Below are 27,647 nucleotides of genomic sequence, written 5' to 3'. Positions count from 1 at the left end.
CCTGAGATCTTTATATAGGGAGCAAGGCAAGAGAACGTGTGACACAGTCTCTACGTAGCGAGCTCCACAGGGGCAGAGCCGGTTCTCGAATGAAATTTTTTGATATCTACCTTCAAGAACAGCTGAGGGTAACATATTTAGTCTGGCCAATGTAAAGTCCCGCCTGAGTTTTGGAATGGTTAAGGTAGACAAATAAGGTGCCCGAAAATCAAAGTGGGAGGGGAGCAGATAAGCGTACCAAGCACTAAATTTCTTAATATAGGCCAAATTATTCTGCTGCTCAATATACTTCATGCGCTGGTCAATAAAGGTTTTTGCCTTGGGGAGACCCATTTTCAGGAGATGCTGTGCTTGGAGGCCACATGTAAGTAGTTTTTGATGCACTGCTTTGGACCACTGACTTCTATGAGCATCTCGTGCTACTAGAGGTAGTAGTCCGGATGGGTTTAAATTTAAGCGAAGCCATTAGTTGAATGTTCTTAACCAGGTCTGGGTTTCGACGGAGAGGAGGCCAGTCTCCAGCCGTAGGGCCGCATTTGGTGCGCATGGTGGAACGGCTAGAAACTGTCTTAAAAATTTAGATTGGACCATTTCAAGTGTGCAGCAATGATTTCCCATCCAGATTTGGGCACCGTAGAGTAACTGCGCCAAGGGTTTTGCTTGAAAGACCTCCAGAGCTGCTGGGATATGTCTGCCCCCTTCACAAAGTAAAAGCGAGACAGTATTTTGGTGCTTTGAGATGCTTTTTCCCTAGCATATTTATGATGGGCCTCCCAGGCCCCTGTTGACTGGAAAACTACTCTGAGGTATTTGAAAATTTTGACCTGTTCTATTGGCTGATTGTCCATCTCCCATCTGTGATGTCTGTGTCTCCTAGTGAAGACCATGACTTTGCTTTTTTGGTGATTAACCACCAGTTGATCTCTCCTGCAGTAGGCTGAGAATTCTCTTAGTAGCCTTTTGAGGCCTACTTTAGTTCGTGATAAGAGAACCGCGTCGTCCGCATAGAGGAGCGCTGAAATTGATTTTTTGGCCAATTTGGGGGCATGAAACTCCGGGGATGTTAGGTATTTGACCATGTCATTTATATATAAGTTGAATAAGGCCGGGGCTAAAATACAGACCTGCTTGACTCCTTTGGTGACTGCTACAGGGCCAATTAGTTGCCCATTTACTGAGGTTCTTACATATAACTTAGAGTCTTTATATAGGCTTTTTATCAAGAATAGTAATCTTTTGTCAATAATAATAAATAATAATAAATTTTATTTATATCCCGCCCTCCCCAGCCGAAGCTGGGCTCAGGGCGGCTAACAACAATCAGAATAATCCAATGATTCTAAAAACATTTCATTATAAAAAATAATTAAAATCAAATTGATGGCAACCATTAAACAAAATTCTGTGCAGATTGCCAGAGGAGGGAGTCAGGCTGTGCCCTGATCAAAGGCCTGGTGGAACAGCTCTGTCTTGCAGGCCCTGCAGAAAGATGTCAAGTCCCACAGGGCCCTAGTCTCTTGTGACAGAGCGTTCCACCAGATTGGAGCCGCGGCCGAGAAGGCCCTGGCTCTAGTTGAGGCCAGCCTAACCTCTCTGTGGCCTGGGATCTTCAAGATGTTTTTATTTGCAGACCGTAAGTTCCTCTGTGGGACATACCAGGAGAAGCGGTCCCGTAGGTACGAGGGTCCTAGGCTGTATAGGGCTTTAAAGGTTAAAACCAGCACCTTAAACCTGATCCTGTACTCCACCGGGAGCCAGTGCAGCTGGTATAGTACCGGATGAATGTGATCTCGCAGCGAAGACCCCATAAGGAGTCTCGCCGCGGCATTCTGCACCTGCTGGAGTTTCTGGGTCAGTCTCAAGGGTAGCCCCACGTAGAGCGAGTTACAATAATCCAGTCTGGAGGTGACCGTCGCGTGGATCACAGTGGCTAGGTCAGGGCGAGAGAGATAAGGAGCCAACTGCTTAGCTTGGCGGAGATGAAAAAATGCTGCCTTTGTTATAGCTGTAATCTGCGCCTCCATAGAGAGGGAGGTATCGAAGATTACACCCAAACTCTTAATGGACGATGCTGGCACTAATTGCACCCCCGCAAGAGATGGGAGTTGCCCCCTCAATCCCATATCGCCCTGTCCCAGCCAGAGGACCTCTGTCTTCGAAGGATTTAACTTCAACCGGCTCCCACGTAACCATCCAACCACAGCTTCCAGACATCTGGTCAGTGTGTCTGGGGCCGAGTCAGGATGGCCATCCATCAACAGATAGAGTTGGGTGTCATTGGCATACTGATGGCAACCCAGCCCAAAACTCTGGACAAGCTGGGCGAGGGGGCGCATAAAGATGTTAAAAAGCATCGGGGAGAGAATCGCACCCTGAGGCACTCCATACACCAAGGAGGCACTCCACACACCAAGGAGTGGCGCGATGACAATTCCCCCCCAAGCACCACCAGAGAGAAACGAGCGCAGCCATTGAAGGACTGTGCCCTGAATCCCCACGTCGGCAAGGCCGTGTTCCAGGAGTTCGTGATCGACCATGTCGAAGGCTGCTGACAGATCTAGAAGAATCAGCAGCCCCGACCCGCCTCGATCCAGCTGCCTGCGGAGATCATCTGTTAGGGCGACCAGAGCTGTCTCAGTCCTATGACCAGTGCGGAAGCCGGAATGGAATGGATCCAGAGCCGATGTTTCATCCAGAAACCTACCAAGCTGTTCAGTAACCGCTCTCTCAATCACCTTACCCAGGAATTGGAGATTCGAAACCGGGTGGTAATTGGATAGATCTAAGGGATCTAATGATGTTTTCTTTAAGAGCGGGCGCACCACTGCCTCCTTCACTTCCCCTGGGAATAGCCCGGTGCCAAGGGACAAATTGATGATATCACCCAGGGGGGCCCGCACCTCGTCTGGACACGCTCTAATCAGCCAAGACGGGCACGGGTCAAGAGGACAGGTGGTGGGCTTTCCAGCTCGGAGGAGTCTGTCCACATTGGCTGGGGATATCCGGTCAAAGTGGTCCAATACTGGACCCGAGGACAGTCGAGGGGCCTCCAGTTCCTTTATTGTATCCAAATTGGCAGGGAGGTCATGGCGGAGCAACAGGACCTTCTCTGCAAAAAAGCTTGCAAATGCCTCACAGCTGTGTGTCAAATTGTTATTTAAATTTGACTGTCCAAGGGACGTTAAAAACCTAATTATACTGAATAATTGCGCTGGGCGAGAGCTAGTGGAGGCAATGGAGGCCGAGAAGTAGGACTTCTTAGCGGCCTTCACTGCCACCTCGTAGGTTTTCATAAAAACCCTATAAGATGTTCTTGAGGCTCTGTTACGGGCACCCCGCCATACTCGCTCTAGCTGTCTGAGGTCCCGCTTCATTTTCCGAAGCTCCTCGGTAAACCAGGGAGCCCGGTTTCTGTGGGGTCGCAGAGGGCACTTAGGTGCGATCTCATCGATGGCTGCCAGGAGCTGGATATTCCAGCCCTCAACAAGCTCCGTCAATGAGTCGCCAGGGGGAGCAAGGTCCCGCAAGGCCTGACGGAATCTATCAGGGTCCATCATCCTCTGCGGGCGAGCCCAAATTGGCTCGCCACCTAAGCAGGGTGGGGGTGGAAAATCAATCCTGGCTTTCAGAGCGTAGTGATCAGACCATGGCACCTTCATCGAAGGAGACATGATCACATCTATACCGACGCCAAAGATCAGATCCAGCGTGTGGCCTGCTTGATGTGTGGGGCCCGAAACAAACTGGGAGAGCCCTAGTGTCGCCATGGAAGACACCAGGTCCAGAGCCTGTGAGGAGGGAGTGGCATCAGCATGGACGTTGAAGTCCCCCAATACCAATAGGTTAGGGAACTCCAAGGCTCAGCCGGCCACCGCCTCTAGCAGGCCTGACAGGGTAGCTGCTGGTGCGCTAGGTGGCCAGTACACCAGCCAGACAGCCAAGCTCACCTCGGAGCCCCACCCTAGGCCAACACATTCAATGCTGGGGATCGATGGCGATGGTAGAGCCCTGAAAGAACAATCTTCCCGGATTAAAAATGCCACCCCTCCCCCCCGGCCCACAGTCTGCGACTGGTGGAGGACGGAGAAACCCGGGGGCGCCATCTCTCGTAAGGTAACAGTTTCCCCTTCGTGCACCCAGATCTCCATCACACAAGCCAGGTCAACCCCCTGCGAGGTGAAGAAATCTCACTGGGTGGCGGTTTTGTTTCCTATGGACCTGGCATTGCACAACACCAGTGACGGAGGTGAGTAATCCTTGCTCACCCTACCCTCGTCCCTCGGGATGGGGTGCAGATTGGAAGGGGTACGAGCATATCCATATCTTGATCCCCTTCGCCTATGGCATCTGCCCCCACCGCCATACCTCCCTTGCCCCACCACGGTAGCAATCCCAAGCCTCATACCAACCTCCATTTACAAAATAGAAAAACAAACAAAACCAAAAACAATTATACCAAACAAAACCAATCCCCACCCCACTCAATATTCCTGTCTATATTGGAGATCCCCAACTTACTTCTGTTTGCAGTTGCTACAGGGGTCCTAGGTGGGTTCAAGACAGGGGCATCCAGCTGTAATTTGGTTGCTTTTGTCAGGCTGGGCGAACATAGGGGGAAAACGGCCGTGGGGGGGCTTATTTCTTTAAATGTACTTGGGGAATTATTTTCACATATGGGGAGGGGTTTGGTCTTTGGCGAGTCTCCCTTGTCAATCTCTTTGGTGCCTTGAGCTTTGATTTTTTTTGCAGATATAGGAGGTGATGATAATAAGTTGAAGAGTTTCTGCCACTGTTTTTTGCTGGTGTGTTGGGTTTTTCTAGATGGCTTAAATTTTTTGATGTTTTTAGTTTTCTTCTTCTTGGGTTCCGGTTTTTTTTTGCGTGAGTTCTTTTTGGGTGGTATGTGGATTCTAGCATCTGAGTCCAGGGTCTGATCTGTGGCTCTTTTTGCTTGTTTGAAATTCTCCACAAGCATCAGGAGTAGGCCATTTGTTACTGCTAGGAAGTTTTTTATATTGTAGAGGTCTGTGCGTATCTGATCTAGTTGATCATGTAACTGGTCACCCCTCTCTTCTATACTGTTGGCATTCGCTGTGGGCTGAGGGTCTTGCTGGTTTTCCCTGAGATTCTGAGTTGATTTTTGGTGCTCGAGGTCATTGGGGTTGGGGGAATTGGTCATCAAGGCGTTCTCAGCTAGGTCCAGTTCCTGCGCCCAGCTCATGGAATAATTTGGTCTTTCATGCTTAGTTTGTAAGTCTTTGCGTTGTATTGACCAATCCAGCACAGTAGGGGCAATTTCTTTTGGAGTGCTCTCGTGCTGTGGATTCTTATTCCCTTCTTTATGGGGGAAGTAATTGGTGATTTTACTTTGCTTCCTTCGGGGCTCCCACTCCCCCTGAGGTGATATTGGTGCAATTCCCAGGTCCATATAGTTCTTTCTTGTGAGGACCATGTTGGGCGTGGAAAAAGGTAATTGGGAGCAGTTTGTTGGAATCTCTTAGTCCTGGGTTTTTTAGCTTCACTTGGCTCAATCACAAGACGGATTATGTTTATCTTCCAGTTTCCCACCTTCGAAAGGTGGGGAGGGTTGTTTTACAAGCAAGGTTTCATGCTTGTCCCTTATCTCGGTGGGCCTCTAGGGTTTCTGCTCCCTTTTCCGTCTTTAGTTCTCAGCTTTAGGGCTTTTAATGCTTCTGTCCTGTGGTGCCTTCCCCCTTATATTTGCGAGCAGAAATACCGAGGCTGTCTCCAGTACACTCGTCACCCTCAAAGAAGTTATAAATGACTAATAAATCAGAATGGTTTACCGCAGCAAAGTAGTAGGGCTTGTGCCAGGGGATAAAATGAAGCAGAACTTGCCTTCAGTTTCAGCCGCTCCTTGTTTGACCAACCTTTTGTCAGATCAAGGCCAGGTCTTATGTTCAATGGATGAAAACTGTGCGTTAGTTGCAAAGACTGCAATCTATCATCTTTAGCGTTCCTTGTTACGCTAAATCGAGTTGAGCCATAAAACAGTAGATAATAAAACAGTAAAACAATAAACCATTAGTCTAAAACCAAAGGAAACAAAATGACAACTAAAAATATAAACATAGGGTCAGAAGATGGCTAAAATCTAATTAAAAGCTTAATTGAAGGCAGGAGGTTCTGGCTAGGCTGCTACCTCTGTCACCATTTTGGCTCCAATCACAGTGGTCAAGTGTGATTGTAAGTGAGATTCATAGTAAGTTCTTTTCTTTTCTTTTCACTGATATGGATTTCAAGGGAGGTTTAGACCACATTCTAGACCACTGGGTGGCATTAATTTCATAGCCTATGCCATCTTCCCATTGCTTTTTTATTGTGTTGTAATCATATAAATTATTTAATGAGATTAATTAAATAAAAGGGGGCTTGTGTATATAACTAAAAAAGAAAAAAAGAAAGCAGGGAAGGGGGGAAAGAGAACAAGAAAAAGAGGCAGTATTAATTCTGTTGTGGAGCCCCCAGGGCTTGGTGTTGGGTCCTTAGATCGGAAACGCCTCCAATGGTTCAGGTCTCCTACGTGGCCATTACACTTCTTCAAAGGGTTTTGAAAATATTGATAATAAATGAACTGAAAATTTAAAATTAAAATAAAATATGTGGAGAGGTTTGTGCCTGTCTGCACATCTCCGCTGGCAGGGGAGGGCCTGTGCCGCATTTGTCTTTCTCCAGTGTGGTCCCCAGAATATGGTTCCTCACTGGGCCCCAGTCTGCTCTTTTGCGCCAGTTACCAAGGATATTGGCTTGGTGTCAGGCCTGGGCTAGGCTGCAAATTTCCTCACAGCCTCCCTGACTTTCTTGGTCCCCTCCTGCCATTCTCACTTGGCAGTGGTGTTGGTGATGGCAGCAGCGGTAAGTTGGAGGCCTCCAGTCCAGGAATTTCATTGGGGCTCTCTTGGTCCCGGTGGGATCAAGATTGTCGGGGTATGGGTGTGTGAGGCTCTGCGCTGCCTCTTCACTTGTCATTTTGGGCTCCCTGGGCTCCCTTCTCATTGCTGTGACGGTGAAGGTGGTGTGGGGACCAGACAAGCAGCTTGGTTGGTTCTGGTGGTCCTTAGGAGTTCAGTGTGGCTATGGCACTCACTATCTTGCCTCGCCAAAAGTCCCTCTTTTTAAAAATTTTGGCTTGCACTTTTTTTTCATTCCAGCTTCACTCTTTCTTGCGAAGTATCTCCTTTAACAACAGTGCTGGTGACAGAGTGTCATTTGATGAGAATGGTGAATTAATATCTGGATTTGATATTGTAAACTGGGTACTTTTCCCAAACAAATCGTTTTTACGAGTGAAAGTAGGAGGGATGGATCCACAGGCTTTACCGGATCAGAAATTCACAGTGAATGAAAAGGCTATCACATGGCACAGAATATTTAACCAGGTGGGATCCAAATATAGAAATAAGATACAACTTAAATTAGTAAGAGGCACAATAAAGAACCATGCCAGGTGATTCCATTCAGTAGGAGAGTCAATCTATCTGTCTACTTATTCATATGTATACAGAAAACGTAAGAGCAAGTGCTAAATGGGAAGAGTTCCAACAATGAGCCTTGATAATTCTTCTTACACTGATATATTATTATTCTCAGTAACATATATGGGGGACTAAATCATATAGCAGAGTGGTTGACTAAATGATTATTTTCTCTCTTATTAATTCAGTTATATATTGCCCATATATATTAACACCTCATTATTTAAAAAGTATAAAGGCCAATCCAAATTTTAAAACATTGTAATAAATAAATGTAAGTCAGTGCAAGAGAAGGTAAATGTAAAACTGCTGCCCTACTGTATTATCTTGACAAAATGAAAAAAAATGAACAAGGCATCAACTTCCAAGGGTCATTTTCCTAGTGAGCAGATTTTTTTGTATAATAAAGTCCTGGTGCGATATCCTGGCCATTCTTAGTTCTATGTTAGGAGTTTTCTTAGACACAACCAAACATAATTAGGAACAGAATTTGATATCAAAAATGTAAGCTGGTTGTTTCTAGTGTCCTGTATCCTTGCTCTGTTCTTTTCACTGGTCCTGCATTACCATGGGACCCAATGTTCTCAACAGCAGCATTTTGTGTGTGTGTGTGTGTTTGTAAAGGTACATCAATTTATTTCTCTCCATTTTTAATGGATAGGTGGTGCCTCTTGCCAGATGTAATGATCACTGTCATCCAGGCTACAGCAGAAAAAAGAAGGAGGGGGAGCCATTTTGTTGTTATGATTGCACTCCATGTCCGGATGGAAAGATTTCAGACCAGAATGGTAGAAGACATACTGACCTAAATGATGGATTGCACATTGAACCCCCTTTTTCTGCTGTCAATCTAGTTCCCTAAAACAGAACGGGGGTGACAGTTGTCTAGTTCTGACATAGATCCGTAACATTTTTTATCAATTCCAGATAATGTGTTTGGTATACTGCCAAATTTCATCACCATTGCCATGCTTTTCTCTTATTTCAAGTCAAATGATGCATGTGTTTTTGATGTACATTTTGATACAGAACATTCATATCATGGGTGTAGTTGAAATCTCTGGAAGATAGAGATTTGTGCTTCATCCATAGTGATTCACACTACCAGTGTAGTTATACATTGATTTCTCAATGTATACACCTCCCACATGTACGGTTGCAGAATCTTGTTATTGTTTTACCTAAGAAATATCAAAATATTTTTATATAAGTGAAAATACAACAAGAAATGTCTACTCTGATAGTGTGTGTGTGTGTGTTTGTGTGTGTGTGTGTGTGTGTGGTGTGTGTGAAAGATGAATGCTGAAATGATCTAGCTTGCTTAATCCCAGCTGGATATTCTGAGACCAAAAGAGCAATGGCACCAATGTAGAGGAAGAAATTTTCAGAAAGTATTCCCATTTACTCTTTTTTAATCAGACAGTTCTATTCTGAGTTTGATTATTAAGTGATTGATACAAACTTTGTCCCATTTTCAGATATGGACAACTGTTTCCAATGCCCAGAAGGTCAATTCTCAAACCAGAACAAAGATAACTGCCTTCCAAAGACCCTTAACTTTCTCTCTTTCACGGAGCTCTTGGGGACTACTTTAGCCTTCTTTATTTTGTTTTCTTCTCTAATCACAGCTGCAGTGCTGGGGATTTTCATTAAGAACAAGGACACCCCTATCGTCAAAGCCAACAATCGGGAGATCACCTACTCTCTTCTCATCTCTCTACTGCTTTGCTTCCTGTGCTCCTTGCTATTCATTGGCCGACCTAACATAGTGACCTGCTATTTAAGACAAACAGCGTTTGGCATCATATTCTCAGTGGCTGTCTCCTGCATTTTAGCAAAAACCATTACTGTGGTTTGGGCTTTCATGGCCACCAAGCCAGGATCCAGGATGAGAAAATGGGTGGGGAAAAGATTGGCCAGTTCTGTTCTTCTTGGCTGTTCCACTATTCAAGCCATTATATGTACTGTTTGGTTATGTACTGCTCCTCCATTTCCACATTTTGATATGCATTCTCTGACTGAAGAAATCATACTGGAATGCAATGAAGGGTCTGTGACTCTGTTTTATTGTGTTCTGGGGTACTTAGGATTTCTGGCCTCTGTCAGCTTCATTGTGGCTTTTCAGGCCAGAAAGTTGCCAGATAGTTTCAATGAAGCCAAGTTCATCACTTTCAGCATGTTGGTCTTTTGCAGTGTTTGGTTGTCTTTTGTTCCTTCTTATTTAAGCACAAAAGGAAAATACATGGTGGCTGTGGAGATCTTCTCCATTTTGTCCTCTAGTGCTGGGTTACTAGGTTGCATCTTTGCCCCCAAATGCTACATAATTATCTTGAGGCCTTCCTTGAACACAAAGGACCAGCTAATAAGGAGGAATATCTAGGAAATTAATTGTTTGGAGATTTATGCATACAAAGATATTAAATTGAGCCATTTTTTTCAAACCAAATATATGTACTAACTTTTTCAACTTTTCAAGTCTTCTCCATTGAGTGCTTTTGTAAAAAATATCAGGATAAAAATGTAACAGATTTACTCCATACATTATACATGTATGGAATCGATATAAAGATTTGTTTGAAAGTAAAACCCCCAGGTGGCTGTCACCAATGGAAGCTAAGGCGGTAAAAAGATTGAACATGGATACAGACTGGCCAAAATATTGTGAAATTGTAGAATATGATGGTGAAAAGCTGAAACTACAGAGTTTCGAGAAATTGAAACCTAAAGTCCGAGACTGGTTACATTATTACCAGATTAATGAAACTTTTAAGCAGGACAGAAAACTAGGATTTCAGAAGGAGAGGTCAAAGTTAGAAACAGAATTGCTAGAACCCAATACTAAGAATTTGTCTAGAATGTATAATCTGCTGCTAAAATGGAACACACAAGATGAAACGGTTAAATCAGCCATGATTAAGTGGGCACAAGATATTGGTCATGATATTATGTTTGCTGACTGGGAGCAGTTATGGACCACAGGTATTAAATTTACGGCATGTAGTGCCCTGAAAGAGAACATAATGAAAATGATCTATAGGTGGTACATGACCCCAGCCAAGCTTGCAAAGATATATCATTTGCCCAATAACAATTGCTGGAAGTGTAATGAATGTGAAGGAACTTTTTATCACCTTTGGTGGACCTGCCCAAAGATTAAGGCCTACTGGGAAATGATCTATAATGAAATTAAGAAAATCCTTAAGTGGACATTTGTAAAGAAACCGGAGGCTTTTCTCTTGGGCATGGTCGGCCAATTGGTACCAAAGAAAGATAGGACCTTTTTTATGTACGCAACAACAGCAGCAAGAATCCTTTTGGCGAAGTATTGGAAGACTAAAGAACTACCTACTCTGGAAGAATGGCAGACCAAGGTGACTGAATTTATGGGACTGGCAGAGATGACCGGCAGAATCCGTGACCAGAAGAAAGAGACAGTGGAGGAGGACTGGAAAAAATTTAAAATCTATCTTAAAAATTGTTGTAAAATTTCGGAATGTTAAGATGTCAGGGGATTGGACACTAAGAATTACAGCTATAAATCGAAATTTATAAAGCAGAAACTCTTTTTAAAGAGAATTAAATATAAAAATGGGATGAAGAATTGCTAAAAATTTTGAAATTTGGATGCAGTGAAGGGGAGGTTTGGGGAAGTCGCATTATGTTTGTTTTGTTTTTTCTTTATGTTGTAAAATCAATAAAAATTATTATAAAAAAAAAAAAAAAAAAAATGTAACAGATTTACACATCTTGCTGTGTACAAACTGTGAATTACAGTTTAAAATAGTGGTTAATTGCCATTGGTTATGAATCTGACTCAATGCATTAGCCATTGTCTGTTGCAAATGATTGTCTGTAATTTGTGCAAAATGCTAAGTCAGCATTTTTGAAGAAGTTCTACGAGGCCCTGGGGAGTGACCCAGGGACCCACCCCGACACCACTTGCCACACCCCAGGGCCGCCAGGCATGGTGGGGGAAGGGGTTAGGCCACGTGCAGCGTCGCTTCCCCCCATGGCCCACACGCCACCGCAGACACAGGGGGGCAGCCAGAGGGCCCCTGTGCCAACCCCCGGGGCAACCAGACCCGCCAGGGAAAGGGCCCCCCTTTTAAAGGGGGTATGCTGGGATCTATTACCCCCCCCCGCCATCCTTTGGGAGCCCTGTTGTGGGGGGGGGAGGCAAAAGGCCCCAGGCCTACCTTTGGAGCGAGGAAGTCCAGCGACGTCCTTCCCGAAGAAGCTCTGGAGCCAAGTGAGGATTCCCAGGTAAGATCCTCCGTCTATTGTGTGGGCAGGTAGTCCCTCCCCTCCCCTACCTGGCCTGGTCTGCTTGGCAACGCTCCCCCAGCCGGGATTGGACAACTGACTAAGGTAGGCGGAGACGTCCAGGTGTCCCACCTGAGGGAAGGCGAAGCCAAGACTATGCTGATGGAGCCCCTCCAGATCCAGGGGCTGCACACGTCTACGCAAAGGGCGCCCCCCGTTTTTACGCGGGGAGCAGTAATTTTTGAAGAAGTTCTCCTCTAGGCTATACAGCAGGAGGTGAAAAAGTGATGAAGCATTAAAAGGCCAATAAGAGCAATATCAATTATTTATGGTCATGAGAAGTTTACTGGACAATATGTTAATATAATACAGCAACGAGTCATTTCCTCCCATTTGAAAAAAATTCAGTACTAGGTATATTGAAGTGCTAGTTTCATAAACATAAAGTAAGAATTATTGTTGGGGGCATTAACAGTGATGCTAAATTGTATTTGTGTTTAGAAGTAATATGGGGGGAAAGTTGATTTACAGGCATGCTTACGTTTTGTGTTTCTTCATGTATGATAATACTGTATTTCCAAGGACAAATTCAAATTTTCACATAGTTATTATCATAAATAAGAAATTCCCCAGATCTACCACGAATTTTCTGTTATAATCTGAAGTTGCAATAAAAATTCTGAATTAAATTAACGTTATTGTTATCATCACCATCATCAATATTTTTCACACACAATTCTATCTTTCCACCTGTGATTTAATTTTATTGCCACCATATTGTTCCTTTCCCCATTGAATGAAAGGGTATGATATATTTTTATCTGAGGTTTCTGAGGGTCAGGTTCCCTTTAGTATGCACTCCTTGATGTAGATTTTCAGATGCACATACTGCTTTGGTGGAAGCAACACAAGTCTTCATCCTCTGGTTCGAGTAAAGTCTATCCAAGGCTATGCTTATTTAGACATGGCAATTGCATTGCAGAAGACCCACACCCCATCAGCCAAAATCTCTTTTAAGCTTATCAATGGGATGTTCTGCCTACATACAGAGTTAACAGCTACTTAAAGGGATGATAGCTTTATCACAACCAACTTAATAAGAAACCACAATAAGCTAACTTGAGGGAAAATACAAGAAAAACAGCATTGTTGAAATCAAAACCGCCAACATTCTGTACTTCCTTTGTTCTTTTACCTTCTCTGACAGCTTCATGATAACTTTCTTTTTACATCTAAGAGAAACATGCCCTTAAGATATAATTCATAATTACCTTTGAGTAACTTGTACAAGGGACGCACAACCCTAGAGTCGGACACGACTGGCCCGTATGGGCAGGGGTACCTTTACCTTTACCTAGCTTGTACAAATTTAATTCTTAGGAAGCCATGAAGAACAGAATGATATAATGCTATAATCTTAGGAAACTGTATAAAAGCCTAGTACGTTCTCATAAAAACAGCTTCCTACCATCAAAAACAATTTGCCTTATACTTGCTGGCTATTCAACTTAAATATCACTGATCAAATTTTGGACTTATGAATGCCTTGCTGCTCAACTGTTTGTAACAAAACATGCTTAAGCACTAAACTTTGTAACAAAACATGCTTAAGCACTATTTCTTGTTCTAGGCTAATATTTACTTTTGATATTTATGTCTTATTTATTTATCAATAAAAGATTTCCCTACTGATAACTAACATTGAAGAAGTGGTAATCAGTTACAGGCAATGAGCCTAGGACTCCCTAGATGTATATAGTCTTTCTTCTATGTATTACACTTTATATTTGATTGTTATTTTGGTTTGGCTTGGTTTGGCATGTTGTTGTTTTTCGTTTCTCCTCATCATGCTGATTCTATATTCCACATGTCGCTTTGTCACATCAAAGAATCATAGTATTTTAGAGCTGGAAGGGACCACGTGGAACCCCTGCAATGTAGGAATCTTTTGCCCAACATGAGGCTCAAACCCATGACCCTGAGATAAAGAGTCTCATTTTCTACCTGACTGAGCTATTATTTCAGGTAATTTATCACTTACTTTTTTCTCCCTCCTCTCAGTCTTTCCATACTTTCCAATCCAGCTGTATTATTATTTTTTGTATCTTCTCTTCGAGTTCATTTCTTTCTATTTCTTTCTATACTGCATAATGCTCATATCCATTCAATTATATGGGCCACATTTTAAATGACATTTATTTCTTTATATTGATTGATTTAAAAATGTTCTTTAATAGTAATTTCAGCTGTATCTCTGATTTTGCTGTTCAAAGAGATCCATTGCTATTGGAGTGTGACGTCAGAGGTGGATTTAGGTTAGTACTACTGGATCCACCACAATGGGCATCAAGCTTAGGGGGCATTGGAATGCATCACAACTAGGAATAGTGTATTAGTGACTGGCTGATAGATTTTACAGAAATTTGGGTTCAATGTGGCTTTCTTGAGCAGCACATTCACAGTTACCACAGTCTGTCCCACTGTCAAACATCTCTTACCATCAGAAAGTTCTTCTTAATGCTTAGTTGCAATCTCCTTTCTTTTAACTTGAAGCCATTGATTTTTGTCCTACCCTCCAGAGTAGGAGAAAACAAGCTTGTTCCATCTTCTGTGTGACAGCTCTTTAGATATTGAAGGATGCCTATCATATCTCCTCTCAGTCTCCTCTTATCCAGAGCTTTCATCCATCCTGCATTTTTCAGCAATTGGTTTGGAGAAGCCTTACTGCCTCCAACCTTGGAGGCTGTGTATAGACATGACGAGTGGCCATTTTGATCACCTAATTCTCCATGAAGTTGTTTAATCCACTTTTAGAGCCATTCAAGTTATTGGCTTTCACTGCCTTCTGTTGCTTGAAACCATGCAGGGTGTGGGCTGAGCTGGGGCCTGCTCTTGTGCTTGAGTCCCACTTGTGAGTTTCCTTCAGGCATCTGGTAGGCCACGGTGGGAAGAGGATGATGGACTAGAAGGGCCACTGGCCTGACCCAGCAGGCTAATTTTATATTATCTTATGAATATGGGCAGTTCTCTGAATTAATTGTTTTGTAAAGAAGTCAAGGACACTTCAAGGAATAAGAAGAATGGTCCTCTTGTGGATTACAAATTGCTTAAGTTACAGTGAGCAAATAGTAGGAATAAATTGAGAGTTCACCAAATAGACAGAAGTAAAAAAATGGTGTCCCCCAAGGATGAGTATTGGGATCTGTGCTTTTTAACATAAATTATCTAACTCTAGATTAACGATCTAGAACTTTGGAACATACAACCTTAGGAGGTAGCAATGAACACAAATTTGGATGCCTTTAAAAGAGAATTGGACAATTTTTGGAGGATAAGACTATCAATGGCTGCTAATCAAAATGGCTATGCTCTGCATTCATGAGCAGAGTGAGTAATGATTCTAAATATCAGTTGCTGGAAGCTACAGAAAGGGAGAGTGCACTTCCAATTGAATCCTACTTGCTTGTTTCTTCCAGGCATGTGGTTGGCTACTGTCAGAACAGGATGCTGGATTACATGTGCCGTTGATTACATGTGCCTGCTATCCAGCAGGCTGTTCTTATGTTCTTTGCTCTTTAGCTAATAATTCATCCACTCAAATGACCTCAAAGTTGGGTTATGCTATCATAAAATTGCAATAACAGTCCTTGAAATAGAGTGGAATATTGCCCTAGAATGCAGAGTAATCCAGAAACTCCAGTAAAACACAAGTTATGGTCAGTATCCTAAAACTATCCAGCTGTCATAACAATCAGATAGGCTTATCTATTAAGTTAGATTAAAAATAAGAATACTTTATTCTATTTTTCAGCCAGCCACAAGTAATGTTTTGCACAATGCAATACACTGAGGAGACATCTTTGAAAACTTTGATTATCACAAATTATTAGTTGTCCTCATGCATATTGCCAAATCCCATGTGGATTTTCTCTGATCACAATAATTAACAAACTCTGAAAGTAGATATTGAATACTCAGTGCTGGGATGTTGGGTGATGTAGAGGCAGGGTGACAGCTATCAGACTGATCTGTGTGAGATTGCCTTCCTCAGAAAGGGTCCAGAGCCACTGAACAGGCTGGACGTTTATTTTGGATTGATGCTGGGCATTCTGCATGAATATGTGGCTCAAGATGACGGGGTTGTTTCTTTCGCCTCTGCTTCTCTTGTTTCCGCGACTCCCTCAGACTTACTGTGAGTCACATGCTGTTATGCATACCATGGTTGATTCCCCCCAGTTCCCACACCAATATTATCAGTCAGGGGACCTAACGATTGGATTTATTGTTACTCAGTATGGCTACTTATCTGATGAACTATCATTCAGGGTACATCCCACAAACGCGTTTCTGGAAGAACTAAAACTTATGTAAGGAGTATGTTTTCTCTGCGTACTTCAGGCCAGGTCATAACTATTACTCCTTGAAAAAAGTGGTTTAAAAGTGTCCTTAATGAATTCTGGTTATGTTATACACATATATGAAGAAGTAAGGCTTCGCACCTGCTTGATCTACTCAACAAACCCCTGCTATCTCCTTCATATTAACACACAGGGTTTCCCCTTGTCATCTCCCCTTTCCAGTTGCATTTCTGAAGCCACTTCTATCTTCTGTAATGTAGCCCCACTTTGCACTGATTCTCACCTTCGTCTTCAAAACCAGGTTTGTGTGTGCGGTGAGGAGAAGCTGCTTTTCTCAGCTAAAGAAGTTTGAGTAAATGGAGGTGAAGTGAGGCTGAGAAAAAGTGGTAGTTTTAAAACAAAATGTGGGGGGGGGGGGACGACACTGAGGGATTTTTAACAAATAAATAAATCAAACCAACCACTTTTAGCCAGGAGAAATAGCAGATATGAGTAGAACACAGCAGGTAAGACTGAAAAGCTAATGCAACAGAACTTTTCCAAGCTGCCTTTTCACTGCACTCATATATTGTTTTTAACTGCCGCTCCCCCCTTGCATGTTGAACCCTGTTCAGTCTACTGAAACCTCTGCTTTCTTTTAAAATCACCAGATAGTTATTCTGTGTTCCCTTCTCATTGCACTCAGAGTTCTCTGTCTTTCATTCTTCAGCAGCTTTGTGTGTGAGAGATAACTAATGTGGACTTCCCATATATTCCATAGTATTCAAACCCATGTCGTTGACAATTTTCCTCGCAGTTCCTCCCAACCCTGCTTTATTGAAACTTCTACCAGTGTTTGAACCACCGCTTTCCCCCTTGCAGTGTTGCTCCCTTCTTGCTGCCTTGCCAGGGCCACTGCTATTGTGCAACCTGCCTTCAGCTTTATTTCCCTACCCCACTCTGGTTTCATGCGAAGCCAGGATTCCTATGTGGCACTACAAATCTTCAATAGGTGCTTAACCATGGCATGTGTGTGTGTGTGTGTGTGTGTGTGTGTGTATGTGTGTGTTTGGGGGCAGTTGATTTGAATCCTTAGAAAATGTTTAAGAGCATTGTAGTTTCTAATCAAAACTGACTGAGAATACAATATTTTGTACCTTCTCACGTGCATATTGGCATATTCTACAGTTTATATACAACTAATATGATTTTGGATTTATTAATGCTTTCCCTTTGGAATCTTAAGATCTATGGTTCAGAGCAATAAATGTTTAAGCACTACTATTGTGCATCTTAAGTCATGATATTTATTTATTTATTTATTTATTATTCCTCCAATACTGCAAAGTCATATAAAGTGTGTGTGTGTGTGTGTGTGTGTGTGTATAAATCAATCAATCAATCTTTATTACGGTCCAGAGACCCAACAAATCATTACAAATCTATCTATATATATATATATATGTTGTGCACAAGATCTCATTTAAAACCAGTGCAACATAACAAATAAAACTGAAGTATAATACATTAAAGAAACAAACATGCATAATGTGTTACCTGACAAGAAGGTTATTAAAACATTGGGGGGGGGGAGTTGTTAGAAAAATAATATGCATATTAATAAACATTTATTAATGTTATGTACTGAGTTGAATACGATTCAATATGCATCAGATTGATTGGTCCTAGAACAATAGGATCCAAAATGCAGCAGTCTGATTAGTCCTAGAACAATAGGATTCCGAATGCAGCAGTCTGATTGGTCCTAGAACAATGCAGCAGTATGATTGGTTCGCAGGAGACACCGAATCCAGCTCCAGGAGGAAGTGAATCCACAACCTGATTGGCCTACAGGAGAATCCCGGAATTAGCCAATCACGTGCAGCCAATTCTGTAAATAATGTATGTAAAGCAGATATTGTGGGGGAACTTCCATTCCTCCTCACCACTATGAGCTGAATAAAGAGCCTGAAATCCACTCTCAACTCCGAGTATATTTCAATTAATAAAAAGGGGAAATGGATCCATAGATATTATACCAGTGATCAATCCTTATTAATTGCAAAGTTTCCCAACATTTGGCTATTATCGTGCTAACTGCTGTTAGTAAATTTGTTATTAAATCCTAACTTACAAAGCAGGCAAGATTCTTTCCTAATATTCCTTCCAATTAGATGTAATCTAACAAATGTTTGAAAAACTGATGGTTGATGAAGAGCTATATATTTGCCTTAATTAACTCTTTCTTCAGTTCAAGGACAAAGAGCTACCAGCGTATCTTGTCCTTGGCATTTGCTGTCAAGGAGATAAACGAGAACCCTGAACTTCTACCAAATGTCAGCCTTGGCTTCCACATTTATGACAGTTATACAAATGCAAGGATGACTCATCAGAACACCCTGAAACTTCTTTGCAGTCATAAAACTGTAGTCCCCAACTTCAAATGCAATAAGCAGAAGAATCTGATGGCCGTCATTGGAGGACTCGACTCTGAAATCTCCCTTTACATGGCTACTCTTTTAGGCATCTACAAGATTCCACAGGTAAAATATTTGGATTGGCTATGCAGTTTTTCCACATGGAAACCCAGCCAGATGTGTGGGATATAAATAACTACTACTACTACTACTACTACTATTATTATTATTTGAGATAATATTTACCTTTCTACTATTGGCCTTTTCAGTTTCTCTTTTGTTCTTGTTGAAAAGAAAGTGTCAGTCAGCAAACAATTAATGTGTAGTTAACACAACTGTGTAATTGGCCCCCTATTCATGCAAGAGGAAAAGTGAATAATTAATCCCATTCTTCATGGGAAGGCACAAGTGGTAACCCTCCCCCCCCCCCAAAAAAAAACAACTACAAATGGAATTGCCACCACTCAAGGGTATGTCTTGCAGCTGGGCCAGAGCATCTCCCACTGGCAATTGTGACACATCATTTCAGTGTCTCTGGCATAGAATGGGTAGTCAGAGATAGAATAAGAAACCTAGCAACTGACTAAATGATCTAATTAATGAAGTCTTCCTTGTTCATTTAAATAAAATATACAATAAAATACTAGCAAGCAAAGAAATGGGATCCTCATAACAGAGGGTCCTGGTTTCTATTCAAATGCGATTTTGGTTTTAAACGCAGTGTAAGGTAGTCTCTATGGGAGTATATTGTATTTAATTATGGGGTATCAGTGTTTTTAGGGGGCTAACCGGGCTGGGATAGCTGAGATAGCTGGGATAGCAGGCTTGCTGGTTTTTGAATGTCTGATGTAGATTTTTTTCAATTTCGTTGTTCTGTATGGGACAATGACAATAAAGAATATCATATTGTATGAAATCATGGTCAGTGGCAAGTCCCTGCTATATAGTTTGAAGGCATTTGTTTTCTCCATTATGACTTTTCAGGAGTATCTTATGTCACCCCCCACTCACCCAATGAACTCTTGAAAAAAAGACTTTCCTAACATTTTACTGAAATTTACATATTTTTTTACTTAGATTGCCTATTGTGTAATTGCTCCAGTGACTGATGTTAAAACCCATCTCCCTTCATTCTACCGGATGGTGCCCAATGAAGAATATCAGTATGAAGGGATAGCTCAGCTTCTTCTGCATTTTCAATGGACATGGGTTGGGATCCTCACAATGGATGATGATAATGGAGACAAATTTTTCCAGACCTTGATTCCAATGCTTTTGAACCATGGAATCTGTATAGCCCTCAAGGGGAAAATTCCAGCCACCTCTCAAGCGGCAGATACACTTACTTCCTTTGATTCCATCTTGGACGAAGCTATTTATCTATCGAATGCCAGTGTTCAAGTGTTGGTTGTAAATGCAGAAACTATTACTATCTCTTTTTTGTTATTTAAAATATATGCATATGCAGCACTGGAGGATATCCTACCATTAGCTATGGGGAAAGTGTGGATCATGACAGCCCAATGGGATTTCTCAGCAGACACAACACAGACGGATATGGATATGCAAGTCTTTGATGGTGCCTTCACTTTTGCAATACACTTAAATGAAGTGCCGGGGTTCAGAAAATTCCTGCAGACTGTTCGTCCTAAATCAAAAAATGAAGATGGGTTTATTTTGCTCTTCTGGGAAAAGGCATTCAACTGCTTATATTCTGATTCTATGGATGGCATGGAAAATAATAATAATGCCTGTAGTGGTGAAGAGAATTTGGAGAGCCTCCCTGGGACACTCTTTGAGATGAGTATGACTGGCCAAAGCTACACCATCTACAATGCAGTTCATGCCATAGGACATAGTTTACATAAGATGTACTCAGCCAGGCAGAAACACAGAGCCATGCCAAACAGAGGTAGAGTGAGTCCACTAAAAGTACAACCTTGGCAGGTAGTGTTTCTCATCCAAAGTTAATTTCTTTGAAAGCTGTATGCACATATCTCCTAACAATGTCCCGTGTTGCTTGAATACTTTGCCCACTCACGTGACTTCTTTTCTCCTTGTAATTTTTTATTAATAATACAAAAGGTGGATAGAATTCCAGAGTTTATTTATTTGGAACAAACAAACTTTTCTACCCTATTATAGAGACACATAATTATTCTATTATATAATCCATATTAGGGCCACATATTCATTAGGCCAACTAAAATATTGCAAAACATGATCGCCTAATAAAGTATTAGCCTACTATGGATTTGGAGCATTGGTTTTTCTTTTTATAATAGTCCCACACAAGTATCTTTCTTTTTTTTTGTTATTTTTTGACTTTACATATAATGATTTGGTGTTGTTAAGTATAATATTTTACTGCTTAAATATGCTGGATGTGATTAATTCTACAAGTGCCAATTATATGCACAAATTGAATAATTTTGCAAAAAGAAACAGTTATCTCACTATTTCCTCTCCATTTACATCAGAAGACAAGGAAGGCATATATACTTCCCTATACCCTGAGGTTCACAGAAAAGATCAACATAAAAGCCACAATATATTTAATCGAAATAAAAATAGCAGCCCAATAACACCTCCCCATTGGTCCCATTGGTGCACTGGTGGGAATTGTTATTTTGGAAGACGTTCAGTAGCGCCCGTTCCGGGGTAACTTCTAGTACCTGTTTAGTCATTTTGCTTACCGTATTTTTCGCTCCATAAGACGCACTTTTTCCCTCCTAAAAAGTAAGGGGAAATATCTGTGTGTCTTATGGAGCGAATGTGTGGTCGATCCCTGGCTCCCTTTCTGGCCCCGTTCCTTGCCCAGGCCTCCATTGTTGAATGTTCTGCAGACAGAGGCTGTTTGTTTCCCCAGTGACATGTGATTGGCTGATTAGATTATATGTCTGGAAACTGTAGAAACAACTCCTTTTCCTTTCCTAAAGAAACTGCAAAACTGTGAGTTTAACCCTATAAAAACAGGATTTTTCTCCCTTTGCAAAGTAAGCTCAACAACTTTGAGCTGATCCTCAAAAAACTGGGGCTTTCCCCCTTTCCTCCTCTAAAAACTAGGTGCGTTTTATGTTCAGGTGCATCTTATGGAGCGAAAAATACAGTATTTCTTGTATGACTGTTGTCCAGAAGAGTTGGGTTTGAGGGCATTCCCACCACATGTGGAGGTGTATGCCTGTGGAAGTGTAACCTCTTCAGCATTTTGGTGAGGTTCCTGGGAGTATCAGCACCAGTTTCTGTGGTGTTCGGTACCATCTGTAAGTGAGTTTCATAGTGAGTTCTTTTCTTTTCACTGATAAGGGAGGTTTAGACCACATTCTAGTCTACTGAGTGGCATTAATTTCATAGCCTATGGCATCTTCCAATTGTTTTTTATTGTGTTGTAATAATATAAATTCTTTAATGAGATTAATTAAATAAACAGGGGTTTGAGTATATAACAGGTCTCCTACATGGGCTCCCTTTTGAAAATATTGATAATAAATGAACTGAAAATTAAAAATTAAAATAAAATATGTGGAGGGGTTTGTGCCTGTCTGCACATCTCCGCTGGCAGGGGAGGGCCTGTGCTGCATTTGTCTTTCCCCAGTGTGGTCCCCAGAATGTGGTTCCTCACTGGGCCCCAGTCTGCTCTTTTGCGCCAGTTACCAAGGATATTGGCTTGGTGTCAGGCCTGGGCTAGGCTGCACATTTCCTCACAGCCTCCCTGACTTTCTTGGTCCCCTCCTGAAATTCTCACTTGGCAGTGGTGTTGGTGATGGCAGCAGCAGTAAGTTGGAGGCCTCCAGTCCAGGAATTTCATTGGGGCTCTCTTGGTCCCGGTGGGATCAAGATTGTCGGGGTATGGGTGTGTGAGGCTCTGTGCTGCCTCTTCACTTGTCATTTTGGGCTCCCTGGGCTCCCTTCTCATTGCTGTGAAGGTGGTGTGGGGACCAGACAAGCAGCTTGGTTGGTTCTGGTGGTCCTTAGGAGTTCAGTGCGGCTATGGCACTCACTATCTTGCCTCGCCAAAAGTCCCTCCTTTTAAAATTTTTGGCTTGCACTTTTTTTCATTCCAGCTTCACTCCTTCTTGCAAAGTATCTCCTTTAACAACAGTGCTGGTGACAGAGTGTCATTTGATGAGAATAGTGAATTAGTATCTGGATTTGATATTGTAAACTGGGTACTTTTTCCAAACAAATCGTTTTTACGAGTGAAAGTAGGAGGGATGGATCCACAGGCTTTACCGGATCAGAAATTCACAGTGAATGAAAAGGCTATCACATGGCACAGAATATTTAACCAGGTGGGATCCAAATATAGAAATAAGATACAACTTAAATTAGTAAGAGGCACAATAAAGAACCATGCCAGGTGATTCCATTCAGTAGGAGAGTCAGTCTATCTGTCTACTTATTCATATGTACATGGAAAATATAAGAGCAAGTGCTAAATGGGAAGAGTTCCAACAATGAGCCTTGATAATTCTTCTTACACTGATATATTATTATTCTCAGTAACATATATGGGGGACTAAATCATATAGCAGAGTGGTTGACTAAATGATTATTTTCTCTCTTATTAATTCAGTTATATACTGCCCATATATATTAACACCTCATTATTTAAAAAGTATAAAGGCCAATCCAAATTTTAAAACATTGTAATAAATAAATGTAAGTCAGTGCAAGAGAAGGTAAATGTAAAACTGCTGCCCTACTGTATTATCTTGACAAAATGAAAAAAAATGAACAAGGCATCAACTTCCAAGGGTCATTTTCCTAGTGAGCAGATTTTTTTGTATAATAAAGTCCTGGTGCGATATCCTGGCCATTCTTAGTTCTATGTTAGGAGTTTTCTTAGACACAACCAAACATAATTAGGAACAGAATTTGATATCAAAAATGTAAGCTGGTTGTTTCTAGTGTCCTGTATCCTTGCTCTGTTCTTTTCACTGGTCCTGCATTACCATGGGACCCAATGTTCTCAACAGCAGCATTTTGTGTGTGTGTGTGTGTTTGTAAAGGTACATCAATTTATTTCTCTCCATTTTTAATGGATAGGTGGTGCCTCTTGCCAGATGTAATGATCACTGTCATCCAGGCTACAGCAGAAAAAAGAAGGAGGGGGAGCCATTTTGTTGCTATGATTGCACTCCATGTCCGGATGGAAAGATTTCAGACCAGAATGGTAGAAGACATAGTGACCTAAATGATGGATTGCACATTGAATCCCCTTTTTCTGCAGTCAATATAGTTCCCTAAAACAGAATGTGAATGAATATTGTCTAGTTCTGACAGATCCGTAACATTTTATATCAAGTCCAGATAATGTGTTTGGTATAGTGCCAAATTTCATCACCATTGCCATGCTTTTCTAGAAGGGATTTCCATCTCTTATTTCAAGTCGAATGATGTGTGTGTTTTTGATGTACATCTTGATATAGAACATTCATATCATGGGTGTAGATGAAATCTCTGGAAGACAGAGATTTGTGCTTCATCCATAGTGATTCACACCACCAGTGTAGTTATACATTGATTTCTCAATGTATACACCTCCCACATGTATGGTTGCAGAATCTTGTTATTGTTTTACCTAAGAAATATCAAAATATTTTTATATAAGTGAAAATACAACAAGAAATGTCTACTCTGATATTGTGTGTGTGTGTGTGTGTGTGTGTGTGTGTGTGGTGTGTGTGAAAGATGAATGCTGAAATGATCTAGCTTGCTTAATCCCAGCTGGATGTTCTGAGACCAAAAGAGCAATGGCACCAATGTAGAGGAAGAAATTTTCAGAAAGTATTCCCATTTACTCTTATTTAATCAGACAGTTCTATTCTGAGTTTGATTATTAAGTGATTGATACAAACTTTGTCCCATTTTCAGATATGGACAACTGTTTCCAATGCCCAGAAGGTCAATTCTCAAACCAGAACAAAGATAACTGCCTTCCAAAGACCCTTAACTTTCTCTCTTTCACGGAGCTCTTGGGGACTACTTTAGCCTTCTTTATTTTGTTTTCTTCTCTAATCACAGCTGCAGTGCTGGGGATTTTCATTAAGAACAAGGACACCCCTATCGTCAAAGCCAACAATCGGGAGATCACCTACTCTCTTCTCATCTCTCTACTGCTTTGCTTCCTGTGCTCCTTGCTATTCATTGGCCGACCTAACATAGTGACCTGCTATTTAAGACAAACAGCGTTTGGCATCATATTCTCAGTGGCTGTCTCCTGCATTTTAGCAAAAACCATTACTGTGGTTTGGGCTTTCATGGCCACCAAGCCAGGATCCAGGATGAGAAAATGGGTGGGGAAAAGATTGGCCAGTTCTGTTCTTCTTGGCTGCTCCACTATTCAAGCCATTATATGTACTGTTTGGTTATGTATTGCTCCTCCATTTCCACATTTTGATATGCATTCTCTGACTGAAGAAATCATACTGGAATGCAATGAAGGGTCTGTGACTCTGTTTTATTGTGTTCTGGGATACTTAGGATTTCTGGCCACTGTCAGCTTCATTGTGGCTTTTCAGGCCAGAAAGCTGCCAGATAGTTTCAATGAAGCCAAGTTCATCACTTTCAGCATGTTGGTCTTTTGCAGTGTTTGGTTGTCTTTTGTTCCTTCTTATTTAAGCACAAAAGGAAAATACATGGTGGCTGTGGAGATCTTCTCCATTTTGTCCTCTAGTGCTGGGTTACTAGGTTGCATCTTTGCCCCCAAATGCTACATAATTATCTTGAGGCCTTACTTGAACACAAAGGACCAGCTAATAAGGAGGAATATCTAGGAAATTAATTGCATAAAATGATATTAAAAGGGGCCATTTTTTAAACCAAATATATGTACTAACTTCTTCAACTTTTCAAGTCTTCTCCATTGACTGCTTTGTAAAAAATATCATGATAAAAATGTAACAGATTTACACATCTTGTTGTGTACAAACTGTGAATTACAGTTTAATATAGTGGTTAATTGCCATTGGTTATGAATCTGACTCAATTCATTAGCCATTCTCTGTTGCAAACGATTGCCTGTAATTTGTGCAAAATGTTAAGTCAGCATTTTTGAGGGAGTTCTCCTCTAGGCTATACAGCAGGAGGTGGAAAAGTGATGAAGCATTAAAAGGCCAATAAGAGTAATATCAATTATTTATGATCATGAAAAGTTTACTGGCCAATATGTTAAAATAATACAGCAATGAGCCGTTTCCTCCAATTTGAAAAAATCCAGTACTAGGTATATTGAAGTGCTAGTTTCATAAACATAAATTAAGAACTGTTGTTGGGGGCATGAACAGTGATGCTAAGTTGTATTTGTGTTTAGAAGTAATATGGGGGGAAAGTTGATTTACAGGCATGCTTACGTTTTGTGTTTCTTCATGTATGATAATACTGTATTTCCAAGGACAAATTCAAATTTTCACATAGTTATTACCATAAATAACAAATTCCCCAGATCTACCATGAATTTTCTGTTATAATCTGAAGCTGCAATAAAAAATCTGAATTAAATTAACGTTATTGTTATCATCACCATCATCATCATTTTTCACACACAATTCTATCTTTACACCTGTGATTTAATTTTATTGCCACCATATTGTTCCTTTCCCCATTGAATGAAAGGGTATGATATATTTTTATCTGAGGGTCAGGTTCCCTTTAGTATACACTCCTTGATGTAGATTTTCAGATGCACATACTGCTTTGGTGGAAGCAACACAAGTCTTCATCCTCTGGTTCGAGTAAAGTCTATCCAAGGCTATGTTTATTTAGACATGGCAATTGCATTGCAGAAGACCCACACCCCATCAGCCAAAATCTCTTTTAAGCTTATCAATGGGATGTTCTGCCTACATACAAAATTTATACATACTGATAAATTTTACAGAAATTTGGGTTCAATGTGGCTTTCTTGAGCAGCACATTCACAGTTACCACAGTCTGTCCCACTGTCAAACATCTCTTACCATCAGAAAGTTCTTCATAATGCTTAGTTGCAATCTCCTTTCTTTTAACTTGAAGCCATTGATTTTTGTCCTACCCTCCAGAGTAGGAGAAAACAAGCTTGTTCCATCTTCTGTGTGACAGCTCTTTAGATATTGAAGGATGGCTATCATATCTCCTCTCAGTCTCCTCTTATCCAGAGCTTTCATCCATCCTGCATTTTTCAGCAATTGGTTTGGAGAAGCCTTACTGCCTCCAACCTTGGAGGCTGTGTATAGACATGACGAGTGGCCATTTTGATCACCTAATTCTCCATGAAGTTGTTTAATCCACTTTTAGAGCCATTCAAGTTATTGGCTTTCACTGCCTTCTGTTGCTTGAAACCATGCAGGGTGTGGGCTGAGCTGGGGCCTGCTCTTGTGCTTGAGTCCTACTTGTGAGTTTCCTTCAGGCATCTGGTAGGCCACGGTGGGAACAGGATGATGGACTAGAAGGGCCACTGGCCTGACCCAGCAGGCTAATTTTATATTATCTTATGAATATGGGCAGTTCTCTGAATTAACTGTTTTGTAAAGAAGTCAAGGACACTTCAAGGAATAAGAAGAATGGTCCTCTTGTGGATTACAAATTGCTTAAGTTACAGTGAGCAAATAGTAGGAATAAATTGAGAGTTCACCAAATAGACAGAAGTAAAAAAATGGTGTCCCCCAAGGATGAGTATTGGGATCTGTGCTTTTTAACATAAATTATCTAACTCTAGATTAACGATCTAGAACTTTGGAACATACAACCTTAGGAGGTAGCAATGAACACAAATTTGGATGCCTTTAAAAGAGAATTGGACAATTTTTGGAGGATAAGACTATCAATGGCTGCTAATCAAAATGGCTATGCTCTGCATTCATGAGCAGAGTGAGTAATGATTCTAAATATCAGTTGCTGGAAGCTACAGAAAGGGAGAGTGCACTTCCAATTGAATCCTACTTGCTAGTTTCTTCCAGGCATGTGGTTGGCTATTGTCAGAACAGGATGCTGGATTACATGTGCTGTTGATTACATGTGCCTGCTATTCAGCAGGCCATTCTTATGTTCTTTGCTCTTTAGCTAATAATTCATCCATCCAAATGACCTCAAAGTTGGGTTATGCTATCATAAAATTGCCATAACAGTCCTTGAAATAGAGCGGAATATTGCCC

The 27,647-nt window shown here is 41.4% G+C and overlaps 2 protein-coding genes across 2 annotated transcripts in view; both read left to right on the top strand.

The window, feature by feature from the left end:
* Positions 1–23,875, top strand: part of LOC309326377 (vomeronasal type-2 receptor 26-like) — a 33,503-nt gene extending 9,628 nt beyond the window's left edge. The window contains exons 2-4 of the mRNA XM_081835023.1: positions 18,348–18,639; positions 19,591–20,460; positions 23,563–23,875. Of these exons, the coding sequence (XP_081691149.1) occupies positions 18,348–18,639; positions 19,591–20,460; positions 23,563–23,763 (1,363 nt within the window). The 3' untranslated portion in view covers positions 23,764–23,875. The remainder of the gene's footprint in view (positions 1–18,347; positions 18,640–19,590; positions 20,461–23,562) is intronic.
* Positions 8,977–9,981, top strand: LOC309328447 (vomeronasal type-2 receptor 26-like; the record flags this gene model as incomplete). Its single annotated transcript, XM_081838443.1, has 1 exon — positions 8,977–9,981. One exon carries the CDS (start codon positions 8,977–8,979, stop codon positions 9,874–9,876), a length of 900 nt encoding a protein of 299 aa, XP_081694569.1. The 3' UTR covers positions 9,877–9,981.
* Positions 23,876–27,647: the final 3,772 nt, after the last annotated feature.

The sequence above is a fragment of the Podarcis erhardii genome, assembly GCF_964252035.2.
Source record: "Podarcis erhardii genome assembly, chromosome: 13".
Lineage (NCBI taxonomy): Eukaryota > Metazoa > Chordata > Lepidosauria > Squamata > Lacertidae > Podarcis > Podarcis erhardii.
The sequence above is the reverse complement of the archived record's forward strand: the minus strand, read 5'-3'. Positions and strand labels throughout refer to the sequence as shown.